General features: G+C 33.8%; 1 protein-coding gene across 1 annotated transcript; it reads right to left on the bottom strand.

The window, feature by feature from the left end:
- Positions 1 to 1,997: 1,997 nt before the first annotated feature.
- Positions 1,998 to 27,003, bottom strand: LOC126887765 (5-hydroxytryptamine receptor 1B). Its single transcript, XM_050655569.1, has 5 exons — positions 26,779 to 27,003; positions 22,572 to 22,714; positions 22,036 to 22,153; positions 15,666 to 15,858; positions 1,998 to 2,833 (listed from the first exon to the last, which is right to left on the bottom strand). The coding sequence occupies exons 1-5, from the start codon at positions 26,836 to 26,838 to the stop codon at positions 2,067 to 2,069; spliced, it is 1,281 nt and encodes a 426-aa protein (XP_050511526.1). The 5' UTR covers positions 26,839 to 27,003; the 3' UTR covers positions 1,998 to 2,066.
- Between the last annotated feature and the right edge of the window lie 3 nt (positions 27,004 to 27,006).

The raw sequence follows: 27,006 nt of genomic DNA, 5'->3' as shown, positions 1-27,006 counted from the left end.
AATTTACCACCTACCTGTTTCACATTGAATTTAAGCGAAAAGTAATGTTTATTTTTGAGATAAACATTATCACCTGTTTTTCTGACAGCAGTAAAATGTATTTGTAATTAAATAAATTGCTTACATTCTTTTTTTTGTGTCAAATAATTTAATAAAAAAAATGTTTTTTGAACACACTGTATAAATAATTATGTTAATATTTACATTACTGAATAGAGAATTAAATAACCTTTCAAATGAGCTATAACACAACCCCTACTCTCATTTAAAAAAATCATCGATTACGTCATCACAACCAGATGGATGACGTCAGTAGTATGATGTATATGGCAAAAAGTCATAATTTAAAAATAATAATCGACCTGTCTCAGGATTTTTCTTCAAATTCACCGTTTCTCGAGGTAATGAATTTATTTCAACTCAAACGTCCTCACTCTATAAACTTATATTGTACTGAAGTTTTGTTTAAAATTTTACACATTTTATTATAAAAAACAAAACAATTTTGTTGTTTTTATTAGATAAATTATAAACTCAATATACATATTTTCCGACAATTTTAAAACTTGACAACGAAAATGACAAACAAAAGAGAATGAAAAACTAATCAGAATTAGTTGTGGTCACATCGGATGAAGATAACGATGTGAAAAAATTATGGTGTCTCTTTGGTATTAAGTTATCGTTGCACATACTCATTAAATCATTCTTTTTTTAAGCGGTATCGGTGGTGCTTGCTCTTAGGCAAGAATTAAAGTTGGCTTTTCTCTCTGGCTTCTTAACTTTTTGGTAATATTGATAACATCAAATTCTTCCTGTTTGAATGAAGTCTTATAGAAATTTTTTTCAGGTTCGCCTTTCTTGACATTAATTCATTTGATGTCGTTGATTAAAACTTTTTGGCCTTTTTCATTAACATTAAAGTTCGCTCCCATGTCTGGCTATTATTTCCAATCAAAAAATTCTTCAGTTGACATCTCAGTAACTTTATATGGCTTACCTTTCTTTTTAGCTGACTTAGCAATGGTGGTCAATTCAGATGGAACATAAATTGGACCATTTTTAAGTATTATTGTTCTTTCCTTTTCAATACTAAATATTGACTTCTACTAGATATTTTAGATTTTTTATAACTTAAATTGGCTGAGGCTGAATTATCCATTTTTATTCTCACAATACAAATTTTAATATAAATGTAGTAGTAGAACAACTGTGGTAAGATTTCTGAAGATAATAAATAATGTGGGTGCAAGCCGTTTAATATAAACGAAGACAAATATTCGCAATTCGGCAATAACTACATTAACAGTAGGTTGTGCGTAAGATAACTTAGTGTTGCATTAATATTTTGTGACCAAAATTAGTAAACGACAAAATACAATATTAGGATACGTAGGTTGTCTTATGTGTTACATTATATCATATGAGTTAAAGAGAATTAAGCTACACAAGGATATGTAATATTGTGAAAAAAGTATTCCACTTTTTATTTATCTTAGTGTTACACTCAACAGAAGGGTTTATTTCCAATCATTTGAAAGAATTATCCCAAAAGTCATTTTTTTTACATATCCTACTGTTGCTTTGAGGCGACGATATGACCTTCATAGATCTGGAAAAGGCATTCGAGAGGGTGAAACAACAAACTGTATGGGACAGCTTCATACGATGTTGAGTAAAAACTAGTTGAAAGCATCGAAAGTATATATAAGAGAAATGGGAATTGCAAAATACATTAAAAACATGACGTCAACAAAATTGGTAACAACTGAAGGACTAAGGTAAGGAACTGTCATAAACCCAACCCTCTTCAACATATTTATGACTGAAATCATGAAAAATTGTACACCAAAATTAGAGAAGTTGCATATAGGGTACAATAATCCCTACAGTGCCTTACAAGGGAACTGACAAGAGCCTTAAGGGAAAATAGTTCACAACACAGCTAAATATAATGAACTAAACAGGATTTAGTCCGTTTAAATAAAAAAGAAGAAGAACTTAAATTACTTTTACTATAAAAAATATACATACAAATATCTATTCAACATTTTACATAAAATAATTTAGTATTTTTGCACTTTGTCGTTTTTGTCATGCAGACCATAGTTAGGCCTAGTCTTGACTGTACCACAAGCAGGAGCCACCTGGTCTCTATTAAAAGGATTGTTTCGTTCAAACTCATCAAAGTCATCGTTGGAGAAGCACCAACAGCAAATTTTCAGCATAAACTCTTTGATTATCTTCAGAGCAGCCACCGACTGATTCAGAAACGTGTAAAGTAGTGGGTTCAGCACACAATTCAGCAAATTTAGAGCTACCAGTGCAAAATGTAGGTTCCAGCTGATGGTATCGTTTCTCACACTTACTACTCTTATGGTATAATAGAACCAATAGGGAAATCGACAGCCAATGAAAGATAACATTAGAACTATGACAATTCTGAAAGTACGGATTTTCCTTTGGACTTGAACGTTTTTTTGTTTCTTAGGTTTAACTACTGGTTTTACGTTTTCGATGGTGGTGACATTAGTGCTCTTCGTGGAATTACTGGTGGAGTCCTCTGACTTATTGTCAAAGCTATTAAATTTAGCGCTGACCGGTTTTCTGTGTTTCCAAATCAACGAGGCTATTTGGATGTAAAACCAAGTAAAAGCTAAAAAAAGAGGTGCAAAAATAATGATGTCTACGGTGACCATATAGGTTTTCAGCTTCGTTTTGGTTACAAAACACAGATGACTTAGTTCATAATCGGCTTCCTCTGCTGTAAATGGTATCTTCAGAACCCATAATGCCTCGTAGTTGAAGGCAGCGAAAACAGGATAAGTTCCACCTATAAAAAATGTATGCTATAGAACAGAGTAATAAATGAATAAAAGCATCTTTGTATAAAGCATCTCTACCTTATACAGAGATGATTTTGGAATTCAAAGAATTCTCAAAAAACTTAAGCAAAACTCCGTTATGGTTTGGGAGAAAAAACCCATTTTTGAAGCGAAAGTTTTACGTATTTTCTTCTTTGAAGTTATATGGTAAGATAGAATGGGTGGGATATAGCAATATCATTACCGTAATCAGAGATACAGGATGGATGATCACTTCTGATCACATGATACTCTGTCTGACAGATTTATTAAATCTGTTCAAATTGTTACTTTTATTTATAAAGTAATAAGTGAAAGAGAAGTGGCCAGACAGCCTGGAGTCAGTCGTTGTATGATCCAAAAAACATACCATCGATTAGTTGAGACTTGATCTCAAGAACGGCGACCAGGATCAGGCCCGAGAAGCAAGGGCGGATCCAGGACCGATTTTCGGGAGGGGCCATGAACTTTTTTTTGGGGCGGGGAGCAGAGGTACGGGGGATAATTTTTAAAAATTAAGGTTACAATGATGAGTTTTAAGTTTTAAGACACTTTTCACACACTTTTACCATGTGTGAGAAGTGCCTTAACACTTACCATTCCTGCCGTACTACCGATTCCTACACATTTCTTCGGATCCAAGTGCAGTTCTTTCAACAAGTTTAATACTATTTTCCCAATGCTTCTCCTATTAGTCCTTGTTCTTTCCCTCTTTCTTGATTTTCACTAATTATTATTTTTAGGTTCTCATAAACGTCAATGAATTTGACAAATTATTCACGAATGTTGTTATTGTGTATGCTTAAATTTAGAGAAAGCTGTTCCAAGTGGGATACTTCGGTCGTTTCGTCAAATATGACAAAGTAATAATTTGTATTTTGAACCTGATTCATTATTTTTGTTCAATTATTTCTTCACCACAACATGTTATTAATTGATTTTGACTGGTGCAAATAATGTATGTATGTTGCTAATATATGTATGTTGCTCAGGAAGATGCTGTGGATAGGTGTTATTTAAGAGTATTATCTCCTGATGCTATTTTAAACCTTAAACTTATTATATAAACAATTCCCCTCATTGCTATGTCCAGCATCTTCGTCCAGAAGCAGAAGGCCATCATCACGGTGGTCTCTTAGAGGAATATTTTGTCGACCTAAGAACACTATAGACCCTACTATTGGTCGTAGTCTTTATTTTTTTGTATCTGTTTAGACCTCTGAGAGTCTATCTAGTCAATGACTGACTTTTGGGGGTTGCGATTTGCAATAACTTTGTAGAAAATCCAGTTCAACCTAAACGCACTCCTTGTGGTATGATGTTTTTTCATGGGTTTGTGTGGCTCCGTCTTTGCTCATGAGTTTTGCGAAAGATGTTAAAGGTTTCGTGACAAGGCTTTGAGCTGTCATCCCTTTATTGTGACTATATTTTCCATTAGAAAAATAAAACGCAATACTTGTAAAAAAATTCCTTCTGACTGTGCAAAAATACCAACCAACTCTATTGTTCTAAGTGCTGATGACCTAAGTAATGCTTCATTTCTTTTTTATTCTTGGTGTGTATAGAATATGGAAATTGATACGACTTTGGCGGCTGTCAAGTTCGTTCTAACGATTGGCAGTTTGTAAAATTATCAACATTTTGATTTATAAAACATCCTATGTCATTTTTGAAGCTTCCATTACTGTCTTTTTCAATTCTAGTTCAAACATATTTATCCCCTGTTTTGTATATATATATATATATATATATTTACTCCCAGCGTATGAAGTGAGCCACATATCAAAAGAAACTGCGGTTGAAGTGAGGTCCTGTACAAAGTGAGGTCCAGTATACGGACCTCACTTAGTCAATCAATGTAAGACTTTTTCGTAGACATGTACTGATAGCAAACACTGTTTTTTTACAAAAAAAAGTGGGACCTCACTTTGTATGGTCCACATCAATTTTTAGTTCAGAGATTTTCCGCATAGAGGCGCTGACTTTGGCGTATATTTTCTAACCATGTATATTCTATGCCCTGTTGAATAACTTACGATACACATAGTGAGGACCATACAACTGGCAACATCTGTTCAACCAATCTTTAAAACAGTGGATCGTCAATCGTCGCATAAATTCAAACAGTACAAAAATGTTTAATACTTTAATCCTTTTTGAGAGCCTAGGCGCAAAATTTCGGTCGAGTTCTTTTTAAACGCATTTATTTTTTTCGAATCCTGAGATAACTAATAAGTATTTTAAAAAAATTTAAACGCAAAATAGAAAACTACATTATTCCCGAGGGCAGAAAGTCCCTTATAATGAACAAAAAGTTTCTTTTGAATGATATATTTAAAATTAAAAATCAGACTATTTTTTTTCACCCCTGTGACTTATTAAAATAAATATTTATAGAAGTTCTCAAGGACTTTCGACCATGGATAATACAGTAATATTTCTTTCTGCGTTTAAATTTTTTAAAAATACTTAAGGTTTTCTCAGTATTCGAAAAAAATGAACGCATTTAAAAATAATTCGAGCGAAATTTTTGCGCATATGCTCTCAGAAAGGCTTAAAATACTATAAATTTTTGTAATCAGTATTTCAATAGTTATTTATGATATAAGTGTTAAAAGTACACGTTTAAGGCACGCATGTGAAAGTTTGCAGAATGAGCGACAGCGAGTTCTGCAATTCACATGAGTGCCTTAAAAATGCACTTTTTAACAGACATATCATGCAATATTTTTTCTACAAACGTAATTACAGGACAATATCTACAAAAACTTTTACTTGAACTTGACTGACATTCCATTTTTATATTTTTTTGACATTACATCAAAATTGCCTATACGATCAATACGAATTGCAGTGCCATAAAAATTTTAAAGCACTAGTGCCTTAAAGCAGCGCCGGATAAAGAAGCGGGCGAGCCGGGCGACCGCCCGGGGCGCCAGAATTTGGTGGCGCCAAATTTTGAGAGACGCTGATATATAAATATAATATTTACCCCCCTCCGTGGCTCAGTGGTAAGAGCGCCTGCCTGTGGATCTAAAAAATCCGAAAGGTTGTGGGTTCGAATCTCACCAGGGTCGGAAATTTTTCATTTATTATAAATTAATAAATGAATATAGTTTCTGTCCTCGTGGGATCGGTTCTCACCGGAGGGACCGCAGACGTTCGGATACAATTAGCGTCTCTTTGCAAAGACAATGACGTCGACATTGCAAAGTAACAAGGCGCTTACTCAACACACACTACTTACACATGACACTAGGTACCTAACTGTTCAAAATTACCGTACCTACCATGCCAATGGCCATTAGTTGTCGAGGCATTAGCTAAACAAAAAAAAATATAATATTTTTTACATTCATTATTTTTTTGGACTTTATAGATTATCTTTGGGCTAAGATTACTCCTAAGACAATTAATATTAAATAATTGTAACAATAAGAAAATTATTTCTAGCTCACAAAAATTCTCTAATAAAAATAATGCAACCTAAAAATTGTTATGGCTTTTAAAGGTCATTTGTCAGGTAATACCTATCACTTTTATGGTATTACAATGTTATACATACATACTTAAAATACACGAAGATCAGATTTACGAAGTATCAACAAATTTATGAATAGTCAGTGATATTATTATACTGCTGCTTGTCATTATAGCCTCAATGGTTAAATAGTTTTGTCTTCCTGTTCTGTAAACTTTGCTTTATCAACATTGTCGTGTGTCCGTGGGTGTGTAATTTGAAATAAAAAAAAACAAACCAGGTATATCTATATGAATTAGAATTGACAAGTTCTTTTTCATAATATGAATATATAGAAATTTATTTCGAATACTTTGTACGCGTTAAGATGTTTCACTTTTTGCATAAAAACGGCACGAACGACGTATGAAAAAAAGGAATAATAGATTTTTGTATATATCATAAATTGAACGAGTAATTCCAAAATGATTTGTTATTTGAAATATCTCAGTGGCGTACTATGTTTTTCTTTAAAAAAATTCAGACCATTTCAACAGTAGATATAAAATTATTAATTTTATGTCAAAAAATGCGCAATAATTACCTCTTAAAACACATCCAATTTCATTTGCATATCTGAACCGGTTTTAGAACAATAAACAAATCGTCAGTTTGTAAGAAAAATGTCAACACCCCATATCTCGGAAACGAAGTATTTGCTGACATATGCTTATAGAGCAAACTGTCATTATTTTTTCATATAGAATTACCCTTTAAAGTTTGTCGCATTTATTTAGAAACATCCTGTTTTTTCTTGACCACCCTGGATTTCCATAGTTTTTCCTGTATTATTTCACTTGACCGTTATTTTCAGTTCTTTCTGTTTTTCCAGTCCTGCAGGTTTCTTTTCTAATATTGCTTCGTCCATTTTATCTCTAAAAGATTTTCGGGGTCTGTCTCTCTTCCTTCTTATATACTCGATAGGTTATAATGTTAATATAATGTTATATGTTACATACATTTATATTGCAATTCAGTTTGCTCAATTTTCCTCCCGAAAAATTCCCCAACCAATTCAACCTATAAAAATTTTCCCATGTGCTTTCAAATTACCCTAAAAATGGGCGAAAGTACCCCAATCTGGCATCTCTGATTCGTCGCTCGTTGTAGACGGCGTCGGTGTATATTGCGTTGTCAATTGGGATATTCCCAAAACTCCCAAAAGTGATGATCCTACCGATCTACCGACATGTCCCTAGGATCTATCGAGTTTAAAAAAATATCCAAATGACATATTTTACTTAAGAGGAAACAGTAGCGATCAACAGGTAGCGAAAACGCGTTCCAAGATTGCGGCTGTAATTTTGAATATTTTTTCGAGATATGTGGCACACGTATTCGTAATATAATAAAGAATGGCGGTACAGAGCCCAATTTAAAAAATATATTAATATGTGGAAATTACTCTGTAATTAAATACAATAGATATTAAAAAAACGAGCCTGTACCGCCACTAAGAAGAACAAAAAAATACACTTTCTTCAAATAAACTTTTTTATCCGATGCCTAGATTTTGTGTCATTTTGGAACTACTAAAATTTTTTATTTCATTAGTAGTTCCAAAATGACACAAAATCTAGGCATCTGATAAAAAAGTTTATTTCAAGCAGATCACTTACCTTTTTATGTAAATATTCATGTGTTTCATAAAAGCTGATGTGACACTTTCGTCCAGTTCTTTATTAGTAAATAAAAGTTGAATTATGGTTGTTTGGGTTAATAATTACTTCGCATATTATTTATAATACATATAGTAGGGGAGCAAAGTATGCTAAATGTGCAGTCACTCGAGCGCTTTGGGGACCTATTGGGTTGTGATTATTAGGTTCTAAAACCAAAAAAGTTAAGTAAAATTTTCCATTTTAGTGGGGACTTTCCATATTTTAATTTAATTTTCCATTTCCAACACCCGTTTTCTCCGATTATAGCGCCACCTATCCGTAATTAGAAAAAACGTTTCGAATAAAAGTTGCTTATTTTTACGCAAAGAATCCAAATCTGAAATAAAAAAAGGAGTTCCTATTTAAGATTTTAAAGTAACCCCCCCCCCCCCACCTCCGTGGGGGTCGTGTTTGGTACCATTCGATAGATTTCAGAAAAAATATTCAGAAATTGTAGTGTATTACCTATAAGCAGTTACCGTTAAGCCGGGTCCAGACTATGTAACAAAACATGTTAAAAAACAAAGTTTTGTAACTTGTTACAAAATCTAAAAAAAAAACAAGTTTTAAAACACAGTGTTGTATAACATTTTTCTGGTTATATAGCATGTTTTATGTTATCCAACAGATGTCGGTAAACATCAAAGAAAATTATAAAACCGCACCGCGACTGATCTACACCTAAAAACATGTTATTGAAACATTCTCTGGCATAGTACCTACGCGAGCAGCAACCGTTGGAGTCATATCGCCTTGTTCATTCTGGAGTGATTGTGCTAGATTTTTCTTTGCTCTGTTCACGTAGGGTCATTTACGCGATGAAATAATTGTCGAAAGAACTGACTACTCATTTAATTGAGCTATTTCGTAAGTAACGAGTATTATGAGATTGCTATGGGATGAGCTACATTTATTGATTTAAAAAACAAATAAAAAACACGATGAATAGACTGAAATAGAAGTGAAAATAGATACAGAAACTGTAGTTAAAACTAATGCACGTACGCCTATAACTCAAGCCAACAAAAGAAAAGCAGTACGCGGAACCTTAACAGCAAATCGGTGCAAATCAACTCTAAATTTGACATAAATACTATTCTCTACAGAGCAGAGTGTTCAGACATAAAACCTGTAACATTCACTTCATTCGCTACACAGATGCAGACTGCTTCATCAGCTACTCAAACAGGCACTCAATCATACAATATATCTGAGCCTTTCTATTCCGTCCACTACACCTACATCCGCTACTTCTCCAGCTACACCAATTCAAACAGACAGTGACACTCAATCATGAACAGGTGAAGACGATAATACTGAGGAATTAAATTTTACACAAATGTTATACTTCCTCTCTGAAACAATGAGTAAAAAGTTTAAAAAATATACTTTGCTAATAATATAACTGTTAATCTTTCTCTTATTGGAATTGCATCTCGAAATGTCTTTCCTGCCTATTTTATGGCCGATGTCATTTATAAGAAATTCAAAATCAGAACTTTCTATTCTTAAGAAGTTTTTAAAACTGCCATCACATTTAATGTCTCCTGTCGATGGGTCTATGTTATCTCTTTCCAGATCAGCTAAAAGAGCTGTACCACTACCTATATTTTGCTCGAGCTGCTAATGAAGGACACATCCAAAATATTAATTTAACACGCCGGTGTCGCCTCCACAATATTACACAAGCTGCTGTTGCTATGAAGAGATCCTCCATACTTATATGACGCAATTCTATATACTACCTAACCTACCAGCTATCCATCTAAAATGCTGCAAAATTTATGCGCATGTTGTTGTTTTGTTTTTTGTTATATAGTCTGGATACTCATGCTATATTATACCAAGTTACATAACAAAGTTGTACAACAAATTTGTTGTACAACTTTGTTATTAGCATGTTTTGTTACATAGTCTAGACCCGGCTTTAGAAGTTCCCCGTTTCAGGAAAAAATATTGTCTTAAGAGCGATAGCCTAGTGACCTAGTGGGTAGACCTCGGATCTCGGATTCGTAAAGCAGAGGTTTCGATTTCAAATCCGGGGTGTGGATCTCCGATTTTTTTATTTATTGTTACTGCATTCATGTCTGTAGACAATGTTGCAATCTATTATGAGCACAATAAAAAAATATAGTAATAAAATAATAAATAAATATTTCAAAAAAAAAAACAAGAAAAAAAATACAATCACTGGAAGCGAAACTAAACAATACGGAAGAAATATAACCACTGGATTCGGAACTGGATATGGAACTGGATAATATTAGAAAACTGATATTATAATATGTAAGCAGTACGAGCCTAGTAGGCCCATGGCTTGATGTACTATTCTTTTCCACTCCCTTTTGTCAGTCGCTTTTGTTTCCCAGTTCCTTAAGTTAATTCTTCTCATATCTTCTCTAACTCCATTACTCCATCGTGACCTCGGTCTTCCTCTTCGTCTTTTCCCTGCCAATGCACTAGATAGTACCATTATGGGAATTCTAGATGGAATCATCCTCTGCACATGGTCCAACCATCTAAGTCTTTGCGCCTTAATTACTGCTAGTATGTTAGGATCTTGATAGAGCTCAGTTTCCCACCGGGTGGAACAACAACTCTTGATGTTTTTTTGTTGTGACCCATGTTTCAGAAGCATACGTTACTATCGGCCCTATTACGGTCTTGTAAGTTCTTAGTTTTGCTCTTCGTGATATATGTTTACTTCTTAACAACCCATTAAAAGCAAATATAGCGCGGTTGCCCGACATAATTCTCTTTTGTATTTCTTCTTCACAGTTAGGATCTCTTGTGAAGACAGTTCCTAAGTACTCAAATCTCTAAACTTCTTCGAATTTATACTGTGTTCCCTTCGCTGTTGTCATTGTTATGTATTGCCCCCGAACGAATTGCTTATTTGTTCATTCCATATACTTTGTTTTTGCTTCATTTATATACAATCCTTTGGTTGCTGCCCTCTCCTCGAGTTTCATGACTGTTTGTATAAGTTCTATTTTGCTCCTAGCCAAGATTACCAAATCGTCTGCGAATGCCAAGCACTGATGTTTTTTGTGGTAGATCAGACCTGTTCTATTAATGTTTGCTTCCTGTATAACCTTTTCTAGTAATATGCTAAACATTATAGACGATAATGGATCACCCTGCCGCAGTCATTGTTTGACCTCAAAGCTTTCTATTATAGTATTGTTTATCTTGACTTTATCATGCTGATATATCATACTGATATTGTTTAAAAACACTAATAATATTGATATAAAATGTTAATCAATTTTATTTATTGTTATAAGAATCAAAGGTAAATATGATTAGGCGAATGAAGCCTTAGGTTTCGCAGTCAATATCCCAACCACACACACATGTTGCAATCTATTTCAATACGGTTTATAGTACAAACTATACACTTAGTATTAAAATAGTCTGATATATTTTTTTAGTTGAGGACACTTGTTCACATTGCATTGTTTCAGGATAAGGTGAAATATCTTCAATAAATGGAAAAAAGCATGTATGTCATATATTATAATACTTTCTATACTCTTAATATGTAGTCTCGTATAAATTTGTAGTGACATGATTTTAAGTATAAGAACAAGAAGCTTGCAACAATTTTCAGAGAAAATAGAAAACTAAAACTATTTTAAAATGATTATTCGAAATAAAACATATGATCATATTCACTGTATTTGCCATCTAGTGGAATAACTGTAAAATTAAGTCAGTAAAAAAGGTACATTAAGTTTAATTAAATTAAGTAAATCATCTTGTATACTAAAATTAAAGTTGGAAAATTGTCGTTTCAAAATGAAAATCGACAGGGGCAACAGTACCTATACTAAAATACACTCTGTATAGATAATTATGTCAATGTTAATAATACTGGATAGAGAATTGAATATCCTTTCAAATGAGCTAGCACACGCCCCTATTCCCTATTTAAAAATAAGGGGTGGGGGAAATGGAAGGGAGGGGGTTGACAAATGACAGATATGTATGTACCGTAAAAACTGTGTTCCCCTTAGATCAAAAGTCGGGCTTTTATATTTATATGTTAAGTTCAATATAAATTTCACATAACTGAACTATCACTGTATCCTCCATTTTGATTATTATTGTTCTCAACTAACGCTATTTTTAAAATTCTTGCTTTCCTATCCATCTTTAACGTAAATTATTAAAAAATATAAAACTATTTCTTTATTAACGCTAGTCTCCGATAAGGCTACCGTGATTTAATGCTGAGGTACTAAAATGTTATAAAATTAACAAACAGTACGAGCAAGAACAAAGAGTCCACATCCTTCTTATAACTACAAGTGACTGAAACAACGAAACAATAATAATTCTTACTGTGTTATACAGAAAAAGGCAGTAGAAACGATTAATCTCATATTTATCGACAACACTGTATGGTCCTCACTTGATGAGCTGTAAGGAAATATACACGTAAAGTTGTCCTCACTTTGTGCGCATAACGAAAAAGTATATACAGTCTCACTTTAATAGCTGCGTGTAATGGCCTCACTTGGGTGGCAATATACTTGAACAATACGGGGCACATATACGTAATCTTTTTTGTGTATACTCGTCATTTTTTAATTGCTATTTACTTGTCAAGGTCACTATGAAGAGTTGAAACGATTATGTCTACGTTTTCTACCGGTCCTCACTAAGTGCGCGTAATGTCAGGACCTCACTTTGATATCTGTGCATAAATATATATATATATATATATATAACAGATAGCTATATCATACTGATGACGACTAATAAGTCAGAAACACGTGTCTATGGTTGCATTCCATCTTGTGCATATTTTGTTTTTATATATATATATATATATATATATATATATATATATATATATATATGTGTGTGTGTGTTTGAAATTAAAAACATTTGAACTGCAAATATTTAAATTTATATTTTTTTAAATTCTCGGAGGGGGCCATGGCCCCCATGGCCCCCTCCCTGGATCCGCCCTTGTCGAGAAGATTAACGACTGCTAGAGAAGACCGTTCTTTACAACGCACTTCCATGCAAAATCGGTTCTTTATAGCTAAATCAATCCAAAAACGGTTCCAAAATGCGCACTGGTCGACATTAAGTACTTCTACCGTGAGAAAAAGTTGAGGTAATTTGGCCTAAGGGCTCGCTGTCCATCCACAGGACCTTTCTTAACAGCAGTACAGCGACAACGCCGACTTGAGTTTGCTAGAGACCACGAGCATTGGACGATAGAAGATTGCAAAATGTTTTGTTTAGTGTGGAGTCCAGCATGGTTCTTTATGGCTCAGAGCACGTGTTGCTTTTGGAGGAGGCTCGGGAATGTTTTGGGCAGGTATTTCATTCGAAGGTCATACTGATCTCATGTTTATTATAGAGGAGTGTTGAATGTTCACCGATACATTACCGAAATTCTAGACTAGCATGTAATGCCTTTGCTGCAAGCATTATTTTCATGCAAGACAACGCTAGACCACACGTAGCCCGGATGGTAACGCAATACCTGGAAATCTTCGGTGTGGCAAAATGAATTGGCCTGCTCAAAGCCCAGATTTTAATCCGATTAAGCATGTCTGGGACCAACTCAAACTAAGAGTAAGAAACAAAATACCTGCTTCAATAATCGTGAGCAGCTTCGGTTGGCGCTCATGGAAGAATCTTCAGGCAATATCCAGAATTTGATCAATTCAATGCCAAGTCGAATGAGGAGTGTGATTCGAAATAGAGGTGGTAATACAGAATATTAGAAAATCATATTTATCGAATAGACTTTATCGTAATTTTTATAAAGAAAACAGAAAAAATGTACAATGTTAATTTTTTTAATTTTCTAATCAAATCATCATTTTGGGGAAAGTATTTTTACATTTGTTATTTAAGAAATAATTGCATACTGCTTTAAAACAAATTTTTAAGCATTACACAAACTAATGACAAGGTTGTAATATATGTGGAACTTCTGGTAACTAAAGTGGTTCTAATCTTCACCCTGGGAGCTAAGGGTGGTAGTCTTCAGGTTCTTTTCAATGTTAAGTAGTTAAGGGAGAATGAAACATCTTACCTCGACGAACACCAAGTTTATTCTAATCTTTTCATTGTATTATTTTTGACAATCGAACTATGTTATTTTTACAAATACACGGGTTGCTTATTCAGCACCCGTGGCTCAAAGATTCGTACACTAAATATTTAAATAAACAATCAAGGTAAATGTTAGTCGATATTACACAATCTTGACCCAGTTCGATATTGGATATTTTCTACCTATTGTAATACTTACGAGAATCTTTATCTCTCTTATTCCAGGACACCATCCTTCCTCTCTTTAAATTTTTTTTTTATTATCTGATTTACGAAATGAAAAAAAAATCTTAATTGGTATAAGGATAAATTTTACGGTGTGTTTACTAACAAATATATTTTTTATACTTCGTCAAAATTGTGTCATATTATACTGACCTATCCAAATGAAAGTGAAACTATGTACAAGTTTGCTTATTTTACACTTTCACTTCTATACGCCAATAAAACACAAACATTACCTTGAAAAATTAAACCTAAACATAAATACATATACATAATTTACAAACACAAACTTCGATAATGTAAAATATTGTCTATTCTTACATAATTCTGTTCTTATTACTCGCGAAATTCTACACTCAGAAATTATATTTTATACTTTACTTTAACTCAAAGATTTAAAAAGAAATTACAGCTTAAACTCTTAAAATTTAATTTACTCTCTTAATTCTTATTCTGTTACTAGACTTTTATAAGACAATTCTTTTGATGTTCTCAAATTTTTACATATTCTGCTTTTAAAAATTCTCTCTTTTTTCTTCTTCTTCTTCTTCTACTTTTTCTTTTTCTTCTTGTCAGGTACCTACTTCACACTAATAATATTTTTCTTTATTTTCTTTATACTTAGTACTTTCTTCATAGTGTACTATTAAACATAAATCTTCTTCTTATTCATATTTCTTCTTTATATCATTTAGTTCATATTTCATATAATATCTTCCTTCATACATATTCATATCATTTTTCATAATTATTCATTTATATATCATTTACTTTAAAAATTCTTCATTTTCTAACCCTTACCTACTTGGTAGGTATTTTTCCGCAACTTTATACCCTTGACTTTGCTTCCGGTCCTTTTGCACGTCCTTAGCCCTGGCAGGATCGCCATGTAATATATGTGGAACTTCTGGTAACTAAAGTGGTTCTAATCTTCACCCTGGGAGCGAAGGGTGGTAGTCTTCAGGTTCTTTTCAATGTTTAGTAGTTAAGGGAGAATGAAACATCTTACCTCGACGAACACCAAGTTTATTCTAATCTTTTCATTGTATTATTTTTGACAATCGAACTATGTTATTTTTACAAATACACGGGTTGCTTATTCAGCACCCGTGGCTCAAACATTCGTACACTAAATATTTAAATAAACAATCAAGGTAAATGTTAGTCGATATTACACAATCTTGACCCAGTTCGATATTGGATATTTTCTACCTATTGTAATACTTATGAGAATCTTTATCTCTCTTATTCCAGGACAAGGTGGCCTCTTTTTAATGACGTGCAATGTACATATTACAAACAAACACTTACCAGCACATAGTAGAAGAAGGCATACTATGAACATAACACAAACTGTTGGTTTTGGATTCCACACGCATTTGCTAAACGACTGTACACAGTTCCGGTACCTGTCCATAGCAATGATCATTAGTATTAATGAACTGACGAGTGTTGCAAATATCTGAGATGTAGGCAGAAAATAGCATAACGCCTTGCCTAATGTCTAAAAAATATATTTTATTAAGATCTATACATCCAAAAAATACATGGAGAACAAATTAAAAAAGTTGAAAAATATAAACATCTGTGTAAAATAATTAATGAAAATAATCAGTACACAGAAGAGATTAAAGCAAGAATAGTACAGGCAATAAATGCTTTCAACAAACTGAAAAAAGTATCATGCAGCAGGGAAATTTCAATTACTCTAAAGACTTCTGAGATGCTACGTGTTCTCCGTATTATTTTATAGGTTGGAGGCTTGGACATTAAAGAAAGATGTTTCGGAGATTAGAAGCCTTCGAATTATGGGCCTACAGAAGGAAATTAAGAATAAGTTGGGTTGATAGAGTCACGAATTTCGACGTGTTGAGAAGAATGGGAAAAGATAAAGAGGTTTCAAAAGTTAGAAAACTACAATATCTGAGACGTTTTATGTGTGGAGAGCGTGTTGCAATTAATAATACAAGGAAGAATGCAGGGTAGAAGGAGTCGTGGAAGAAGAATCTCCTGGCAGACACGTAGCCAGGAAATGTGCTTGAGGGGGGTCCAAATACAACTCAAATTTTTTGTTAGATTAGACGGTAAAATATTTAAAAAAATATTCAGAATAAATTTTAGATCCATAGGCAAAATTTGAAAAACTATCTTTAAAATTTTAAAATTTGCAATTTGTTGTTTTTTCTCATTTTTCAATATTTTCTCTGCTTTTATTCAACGTTCCAATGAACGGACCAAAGAGCGAATAAACTGAGTCTTTCGTTTCGCGTTTTGTTCTGGGTAAAGATTTTACTCGCTTTAATGTTGAGAACGAACGTTCTACACTGGCCGTTGTGACAGGTATAGTTGGCAAAATTTTAATGAATTTGTAAATGTTTGGAAAAAATCTTTATTAGAATGTTCCATTACGTGGAGAACTTCGGTATTTGGTTCCAAAGATGATATTGTATTACAGTTACACCACAACATAAATAATAAATATATATAGTTACACCATAATATATTCAGCTTTAATTATTGCTGCAAGGGAAGTGTCGTGGGAGTTTTCCTGTAGAGGCAAATCCAATTAAAAAAGATTGAAATGCTGATAGAATACTTTTGTTTTTGGTAAATCTGATTTTTAAATTGGATGTAAGTTGATCGGTACACTGAATAAAAACAGGAATAATTCTAGTAAAAAATAATAATAATTTCGTTCACTTTTAACAAAAAAAAAAAAAAAATAACTTGGGGATAAAATTGCTGCCTTGGTACCAAAGCTAAGGCAGTTTTGGGACGGGTCCGGACCCCATGGAGCCCCCCTATTACCAAGTATTATAACCAAATAATTTGAGAGCATGGATTAACTGCACTTGCCATGATGGTTGCCAACCTTCTTAGAGGAGATGGCATATGAAGAAGAAGAATACATGTAAAATTAAAATGGTTCTGAAACTGAAATCAACATGTCTAGTAATTTAAGTATTATATTTATATGGGATTGAGCCACAATTATTGGTGTAATAAAAATTACATTTTTAATTAACTAATGTTTCACATTTCGATTTACACTCCGGAAATCGTTCTCAAAAAAGATTATTTTAAAAATTATGGGAAGATTGAATCTAGATTTATTAGATTGGAATGATTTATCTAGATTTATTACAATGGAAAAAATCACAGGGTTGCGATCTTTTTGTGTCATAGATAGATGAGATAAAGATGACAGCAGAAAACTGGGAACATTTAGAAAAGGGCCTACATTTGGGAGCTAACATCGATGGTGAATTACTATTATATGATAAAACATATTATAAAGTGAGTAGCGCGCTAATAACCGGCAAAATAGCGCAAAAGATGGAAAACATATTAAGTTGTGAAAATAAAAAAGAAATGAAACTAGTAGAGGTGGGCAATTTAGAGCTTAAAACATATAAGGTTACATTATATTTATTGTTTCCCACCTTTAGACATAAGACGTATCAGCTGAGTATGTCAACTAAAACTGTCACTGTCACAGTAGCAGTTGCTAAACTCGTCCGATACGCCTGAAGGTGGAAAACAATAAATATAATGTCAATTTATAGGTTTTTATCGCTAAATTTCCCAACTCTATTAGTTTCATTTCTTTTTATCTCACATTTTGCCGGTTATTAGCGCGCTCACCCAGGGCCGTAACTACGATGTTAGGGGCCCCGGGGCAAAAGTGATCTGGGGGCGCCCTGCCGGGGGTCTGGGGGGTGTTTACCCCCAGCGGAAGGGGGGTCCAGAAAAATGTTTGATATTTAACTCCTTGAAAATGGGCATTTTAATGTATTCTATGACTGAAGTTTCTTGAACCTATATCCTACATATTGCTATTTTAGATGACCAATACAAAAAAATTTTGAAATCACCTTATTTTTTATTTGCTTTAAAAAATTTAAAAGAAAAACAACAAAATGAACAGATAGTAAAACAAAATGAGATAATATAATGAAACAATAAAAAGAAAATTTCTTGAAACTTCAAAACCGAATAGAAAAATATGAAGATGTGAAGGTTTATTTAGAGAAAATGCAGGAAGAGGTAAATCAGATTGTTGAGGAGATACAGAAAATTGAAAAGGTGGAAGAAAAATTCAAGAATGCGGTAAAGTTCGATATGGAAAAAGGAGAAGAAAAATTGACGGAGATAGGAAAATGTCAAAAAGGAGGAGACCGTCGGGAAGTAATTGTATACAGCTCTAATGAGAGTAGAATCCTATTTAACGAGGATATTAGAAAACGATATCCGGTACCTTCAGCAGCGACACTCTCGAAGGCGAATACCGTCACTGCTGTTAGATTTATTATGCTGTGGTACTGGTAGGGCTTATTCGAATGTGCTCATTCCATCTTATCCTTACCTTTCTTTTTAATACGTGGTGCCATGTGGTTCCGTTCACGTACCAAGATGTCGTCTGGGGTAAATTGTTTAAGTCAAAACGGCAAACAGGTGTATGTTTTCAAAAAACTTTTGATAGTGTGTAAAAAATATATTTTATATCAGCTAAGTACTTTCAACACATAACGTGCCATCATCAGAGCTTCGTCCTCTTAAAATACCTTCATAGAAGAGCAATTGCCCAACAACACAACAAAAAACATGAATACTGGGCAAAAGCCACAGATATAGGGTAATAACCCTTTACAGTGAATAGAATCACATCTAAATTCTTTTATTAAATTATAAAGATAACATGGCTGAGTCAGACCATTTTGAGCCCACATGAACAGCAGATCAGCTGAGGAAGACTGTCTGACAGCTGATATAAAATATATTTTTTACACACTATCAAAAGTTTTTTGAAAACATACACCTGTTTGCCGTTTTGACCTATTCAGAAGTGTGTACAAGTCTTGCAGTCTTTTCCAATAAATTGTTTAAGACAAAGTAGCTGGGACCAGGGACCGCTATTCTGGTTGCATTTTAGTTTTTATTTCACCAAAATAACTAATTTCCTCAGTAACAATTTATATCTTTACGAAAGTTCTCGGGGGTCCCAGCTTAGCCAGGGCCCCTCTTCCAATGGCATTTTAGTTTATATTACGCCGAAATAACTAATTTCCTAAGTATTAATTTAAATTTTTATGTTAAGGTCTCGGGAGCCCCAGCTCAGCTCAGACCTCAGGGGCCCCATCTAAGGGTTCTGTTCCAATTGCATTTTAGAAGAAAATACTAATTTCTCCAGTGAAAGATTAAAACTTTATGTTCAGTTCTAGGGTGCCCCTGTAAGGTCTTTTTAAATTTGTGTCATTTGAACATATTTCGTTGGGATCGGCTTTTAAAATATATACTTTTATTTTCCTCGTTAAACTCTATACACGGTCAAAAAAGGGGCACCTGCGGGACCCCCTTGGCCGGGGGCCCCGGGGCGCTGCTCCGGTTGCCCCAATGGTAGTTACGGCCCTGCGCTCCTCACTGTATAAAAAAACTATCTCTCTCTCTCTCTCTCCTGTCGTTTCCCCATTACTGAGGATCGTGATTTCTTCCAATATTCCTAACAATGTTTCTCCATTGGTCTCTTTCTTCAGCTGCTCTAAGAGCTTCGCAGAATGAGTTTCAAGCTGAATGCTTTATTTGGTCAGACCATCTAGTTGGTGATCGTCCTCTTGATCTTCTCCCCGGAACGTTTCCAGAAACAATTAATCTCTCCAAACTGTCGTCACCTCTGCGAACCACGTGACCAAAGAATTGCAGAATTCATTGCAGACATATTGTGGACAGCCTTTTTTTAATATTGAGTTGGTTTAGAATGGAAACGTTTGTCCTATGAGCTGTCCATGGTATGCGCAGCATTCTTCTCCAGCACCACATCTCAAAGGCATCAATTTTTTGGCGCTCGCATGCGCGAAGAGTCCAAGTCTCTGCTCCGTATAGAAATATTGAGAATACAAGGGCATTCACCAGTCTCAACTTGATATTTTGAGAGATATATCTGTCTTTCCAAACTTTAGTTAGGCGACTCATCGCATTTTTTGCCATACCAATACGTCTCCGAACTTCTGCTTCACAGTTACCATCGTTAGTTATACTAGACCCGAGATAGACAAAGGTGTTTACTATCTGGTATTCCTGTAATATGTTAGTCAGTTGAATAGTGTCAAATCTGTCGACCACCATTATTTTTGTCTTAGCTTTATTGATTTTCAGACCAACTCTATTGCTTTTGTACTCAACTCTTCGCAGAAGATCAAACATTTCTTGCTCATTTACTGCTATAAGTGTAGTGTCATCAGCAAATCTTAAATTGAAGATTTTCTTACCAGCTACTGTTACTCCACCGGCCCATCCTTCTAAAACCATCCTCATGACATGTTCACCATAAATGTTAAATAAGTCAGGTGACAACACGCATCCTTGTCTAACACCTCTCTCGGTCTTGAATTGGTTTGAGAACTTCTGATCTAGTCGTACTGTCGCTATATTAGACTGGTACAGATTTTTAATAAGTGTCACCAGGTGCATTGGTGCGCCCATTTCTATTAAAATTGACCACAGATTTATCCAGCTTACACAATCAAATGCCTTTTGGTAGTCAACGAAGCATATAATCATAAGTACTTGAAATTCTCTAGACTTTTCAATGAGTTGTCTCAGGTTCAGGATTTGTTCCCTTGTACCTTTACCCTTTACAAACCCCGCTTGTTCCTGAGGTATTTGGTAATTTAGATAGGTTTTTAATCTGTTTTTGATGATATGCAACAAGATTTTACTAGCATGTGTTATTAGTGACAGTGTGCGGTAGTTTTCACATCTGGTAGTAGTTCCTTTTTTGTGTAGTGGGATATAAATTGAGGTACACCAATCAGATGGCCATTTTCCTGAATTCCAAACAGCGACACAGATAGAATGGATGATATCTAATCCTTTGTCACCTAGTAACTGTAGTATTTCACATGGTATTGAATCAATGCCTGGGGATTTATTTCTCTTTAGAGATTTAATTGCATCTTTGACTTCAGCGAGTAAGACAGTAGGTTCTCTAGGGTAGTCAGGAGGCCACTGATTTTCTGCTGATACCTCGTTATTTTTATATAGCTCGCCACAGTAGTTTCGCCATGTTTCCAATATTTCATCAGTATCGGTCTTTAAATTACCTTCCTGATCTATTACAGGCCACGTTTGAGGTTTAAATTCTCTGGTAAGGAGTTTGATCTTCTGGAATAAGTCCCTCGGTTCATTTCGACAGCCATGTTCCTCTATCTCTCTGCATATTTGAGAGATGTAATCCAGCTTTATCTTTGCGGCACTGTTTTCTGATTTCTCTCGATAACGCTCCGTATTCATCGTTTGTTCCGTATCTAGTTTTATGTTCTTTTCTGCGTTGAATCACAGTCCACGTATTATCGGATATCCATGGCTTACGGCCAGTGGAAACCGCTGCCTCACAGTCTTTTGCAGCCTCGATTACCTTATCTTTGAGATAGATCCAAGTGCTCTTAGGGTCACTATCTACTTGGTCTAAAGAAAGAGCATCTTCTAGGTTTTGTTGGAAGTCATTGATTTTTGATGGACTTAGAAACATGACTTTTCTCTGGGGTCTTCTTTTGGGGACTTTAAAACAAAGTCGAACGTTCAATACCAGGAGTTGATGATCGCTTCCACAGTCTGCGCCAGGATATGTTTTACAGTTGATATGTTTAAAAAAAAAACTATAGCAATATTAAAATATACTTACCCAAGTAATCAAAGGTTTCGACAATGTATCAAGATCATTCATAGCAAACACTATCACAGTTAATGTATCTGTCAAAGATAGTGTGAAAATGCATGCTTTTTGTAAAAATTTTGTTTTCCTAGAAGAAATTAAAAGTAATCATTATTTAGATCTGCGAACAACTCTCAAACCGTTGCATTAACATGAACCGAGTCAACAGATAGAAAAAACACGTCTCAATGGTTTCAGAGCAACTTGCTCTAAAACGAGATAACTTGAGTTAGCTAGTTGTAGCATTCAGTGTATTGTTATTTCCATTAAATAATCATTTAATAACTCATCTTGTCAAGTTTTAGCACTGAATGTTTGCGGCATTTTAATTTTATCAATTTTCGTCAATCCTTAACCTGTTTGGAGTGAGCTCTCAAGTTTTTGCACAATATGGAGGCAAATAAAATACATCTTGTGAACTAGTTATCTCAAAAACGCCAATTTTGGAGTTATCAAGATGTAGTACTAATAGGGACGAAATGATATAATACGTAAAGTGTACATACCGCTCTATGATAGATCTTATGGCCAAAATATTACCAATAACTGCTAAAACTGATATGGTTAGTATTAACCAATAGAAAAATTTCTTCGTGTTTTCTGGGATTACATTTAACGTTAATGTCGTTGTTACTGGATATCTAGGATCCTAAAATCAAATCAAAATCAAACTCTCAACAAAAAAGTAGCAAATTATGGATTTGAAGGTAAATACACAGAACAAAACACAGTAAATACACAGTAAATATAAGAAAAAAAAAAACAGAAATGGGCTATAATCCATTAGAAAAAGTAAGTCGAAAGTAAATCTAATATTCTCTTTGAAAAAAAAAACCGATTAAGTCATCACGCCCAGATGGATGACGTCACTAGTATATATGCCAAAATATCATAATTAAAAAATAAAAATTGATCTATTTCAGGATTTTCCTACTAAAAGAAGCATGAATTTACAACCAAGATCTGAAAATAATTAGAAACCTTTACTGGAATCAGACTGCAAACCTCAGAGTGGAGTGAGGCAAGGCTGCATTTTGTCCTCCCTAATTTTCAATCTTTACCCTGAAAGAATATTTATCGAAGCTTTGCACGAAACTGAGAAAGGTATTCTACTAAACGGTTACCGGCTAAATAATATCAGGTATGCAGATGACACTGTAGTATTTGCGGACAACCTAGAAGACCTACAAGTCCTCATGGACAAAATCACGTATTACAGTCAATACGGACTTAATATAAACGTAAAGAAAACAAAGCTTATGATCGTCAGCAAGAAAAAGATAACAGAAGGTCAACTCTATATCAACCAAACCCCTGTAGAAAAAGTGAGGCACTACAACTACCTCGGCACCATAATAAATGAAGAATGGACCAACAACCAAGAAATAAGAGCGCTCATCGAAAAAGCTAGATCAATCTTCAACCGTATGGGGGCGTTTTTCAAGAGCCACAACCTTTCTCTTGGTATAAAAGTAAGAATGCTGAGATGTTACGTCTTCTCTGTCCTTTTTTATGGTGTTGAATCATGGACCTTGAACGAGGATATGTGCCGAAAATTGGAAGCATTTAAGATGTGGCTATATCGGAGAATTCTTAAAATCCCATGGACTGATCGTGTCACAAATGAGGAGGTTCTTAGAACAATGGGGAAGAACCGAGAAGTACTAACCTCCATCAAATCTCGAAAGTTGGAATACTTTGGACACATTATGCGAAATGAATCCAGATATGCCCTCCTACAAGCCATCCTGCAAGGAAAAATATTTGGAAAGCGAGGTCCAGGAAGAAGAAGAACATCCAGGTTAAAGAACCTCAGAACGTGGTTCAACACAACATCTGTGCAGCTTTTCCGCGTTGCTACAGATAAAGTGAAGATTGCCATGATGATCGCCAACATTCGTCACGGATAGGCACATCAAGAAGAAGAAGGATTTTCCATTAAAGCAACCGGCTTACGAAATAACGAATTTACTTCTTTCATTTGCATCATAGGTACTGTATTGGCTCCGTGCGTCTCCCCTCTACTTACAGTCACGTGACACGCTGTCAGATTTTGTCAGGACGTTTTAACATTGAGTCTTATGGGATTATTTTGTTAAACTTGAATATTTTATTTTGTAGTGATAATAACCGAATACAATTGTTAGAATTCATTAGTTATTAATTTATACTGTAATTTATAGTGCATAACAAAAATATATTCTTTTTCGTTAATAAAGATTTATTGACATAAACTGCGATAGTGAGGTTATGTATACAAAATCAAACTGATAATCAATATTGGAAATAGAAGAATTTATATCAGATTAAGTGCGTTTTTATTTTCTGTTTATATTAATACATAATATCACTAGCGGGACACGGCATTTTTTTAAATGTCTCATTTAAACATACACAAAGCGTCCTGATAAAATTTCAAAAAACCGCCACCATGAGCAGGTCGGTCGATTTTGCTTTGACACTTTGTTAACGCTCAGAGCGAATACCGAAAAAATGGTTACTTTCCACCTTTTGCGCCATCCCTAAAAATACAGATACTAAAGGCAGCAGTGAATACACAACAATATCATAAATAGGTCATGTTAAATGAATATAAAAAAGACTAAATATATGATAATAACAAAGAAAACAAATATACAAACAAACATACATTTAGGAGATTAGACCTGACCTAGTACCAAAAAAAGTTGATTAATAGCAAGCTGAAAATGTGTTAATAGCTTAACGATGTCTAGTCGGACAAACTTTGATGTATGGGAACACTGGAACAGGGAAAGCTTTAATTGTGGAACAGATTAAAAATTTGGAACGTCAGACTACGAAAACGTTCCATGGATTTTTTGCCAGACAGAACTTGATTTGTTGAAATGATTTGTTACCATTTCATTAAACTCTCATGCAAATTTTTTTTAATTCTTGGCGGGAAATTTAAATTTTAGAACGATTTTAAAATTTTAAATGACTATAAAAAATAACTAATACATTCGTTTTCACGAAAAATATATGTAACGTGTATTTTTGCATAATGTTTCACCCTGAATTTTTTCAAATTTTTAAAATTGGTGAAACGCACCTTTAAAAATAAAAAACCGCGTTTTTTCGTTTTTTTTTTGTCGTTTTTTGATACAATTTTATACATATTTTCAAAAAAGGTAACACCGTTACTAGAATAAGTAAAAAACTGAAAATTAATTGGGGTTTGTATAATAAAAATTTTTTGTAACGCCATCCATTTTCAAGATACAGGGCGTTGAAGAAATCAAAAGTTTACACATTTTTTACGATTTTGCCGAAACTACTGGCAACATTGTAATAAAACCTGGTGGGTTTTAAGAGATAGTTATTGTGCATGTTTTGACATACAATTAAGGTATTGATATTCATCATTGGCGCGTATAGGGGTAATGGTTTGAACTTTTCAAAGAAATAAAGATAGTACGCCACTGACACATTTCAAATTAACAATCATTTTTGAATTCCTCGTTCAATTTACGATAAAAAACTATCTTCTCATTTTTTCATACGACGCGCCATTTTGCTACAAAAAATAAAATATCTTAACGCGTCCAAAGTATTCGAATTAGTTTTATAATGGATGTACGAGTTTATGTAGATGTAGAAACTACTAGAAGTTTGAATAAAAATAGCGCGTCGTATGAAAAAATAGGAAGATAGATTTTTTGTCACAAATTGAACGAGGAATTCAAAAACGATTGTTAATTTGAAATATGTTAGTGGCGTACTATCTTTTTTCTTTAAAAATTTCAGACCATTACCCCTTTGCGCGCCAATGATAAATATAAAATTCTTAATTGTATGTCAAAAAATGCACAACTATCTCTTAAAACTCGCCAAATTTTATTACAATGTTGCCAGTAGTTTCGGCAAAATCGTAAAAATGTGTAAAATTGTGTTTTCTTCAACGCTCTGTATCTTAAAAATGGATGGCATTACAAAAATTTTTTATTAAGCAAACCCTAATTATTTTTCAATTTTTTACCTATTCTAGTTACGGTGTTACCTTTTTTGAAAAATATGTATAAAATTGTATAAAAAAAACGAAAAAAAAATCGAAAAAATGAGGTTTTTTATTTTTAAAGGTGCGTTTCACCAATTTTAAAAATTTGAAAAAATCCAGGGTGAAAAATTATGCAAAAATACACGTTATATATTTTTTTCGTGAAAACGAATGTCTTAGTTATTATTTTACACTCATTTAAAATTTTAAAATCGTTCTAAAATTTAAATTTCCCGCCAAAAATTAAAACAAAAAAATTTTTCGGGCAGAACTTTTTAAAGCTTATAACTTTTTTATTTAAAGTTTTTCGCTAGTTCTCGATACGGCTGAGAAAAAAAAATAAAAACATAAAAACCATAATTAGGCTCTAGGTGGGTCACATAACCACTTAGGGGCCTAAAATTTTCAGAAAGTGAGTTTAACTATATATGCTAAACGGTGACCTATATGGAATTCGAATCGAGTTGGGGGCAGTTTTCATCATCTTACCCGGCTAGGCCCTTTAAGGGACTGGATTAAATGCAGTTTTATAGAACTCTTCAGATTAGCTGATAGAGTAAAGAGAGTGATGATGCTATTTAACCTACGATTGAAAGTCGGCACTCAAAGACGAAGAAAAAAAATGCAAATGCAAGATGATTAAAAGTGTATTTTAAAAATAAAATTAGACAGAATCCATTGAAATAGGTACTTACCGGAGGAGGGGGTGGGCTGATACTTAGCATTTTAGAAAAAAGTAAACGACTAAAATTCATTAGTCCAACACTCCTATCGAGCTAGTACATATTATAATTACTGTTATAAACCGATTTTCTGTACGATAAGGTTATTAGTGATTTTTATGGAATATTCATATCCAATCTTATCAGGATAAATAAAACATTGGAAGCCGTGTTAACATGGAATCCGACAGATGCCGTCTT

Source organism: Diabrotica virgifera, chromosome 7, assembly GCF_917563875.1.
Source record: "Diabrotica virgifera virgifera chromosome 7, PGI_DIABVI_V3a".
Classification (NCBI taxonomy): domain Eukaryota; kingdom Metazoa; phylum Arthropoda; class Insecta; order Coleoptera; family Chrysomelidae; genus Diabrotica; species Diabrotica virgifera.
This window is presented reverse-complemented; position numbering and strand designations above follow the sequence as displayed.

Bases quoted from the DNA above. Each gene is read 5' to 3' on its own strand.
- LOC126887765 (XM_050655569.1), bottom strand. From the start codon at position 26,838: ATGAATTTTAGTCGTTTACTTTTTTCTAAAATGCTAAGTATCAGCCCA. The intron at 22,154-22,571 runs GTATGTACACTT...AATTTCTTCTAG, and splicing joins ATAAGATCTATCATAGAGCG to GAAAACAAAATTTTTACAAA. The intron at 2,834-15,665 runs GTAAGTGTTTGT...CATTTTTTATAG, and splicing joins CCTTCTTCTACTATGTGCTG to GTGGAACTTATCCTGTTTTC.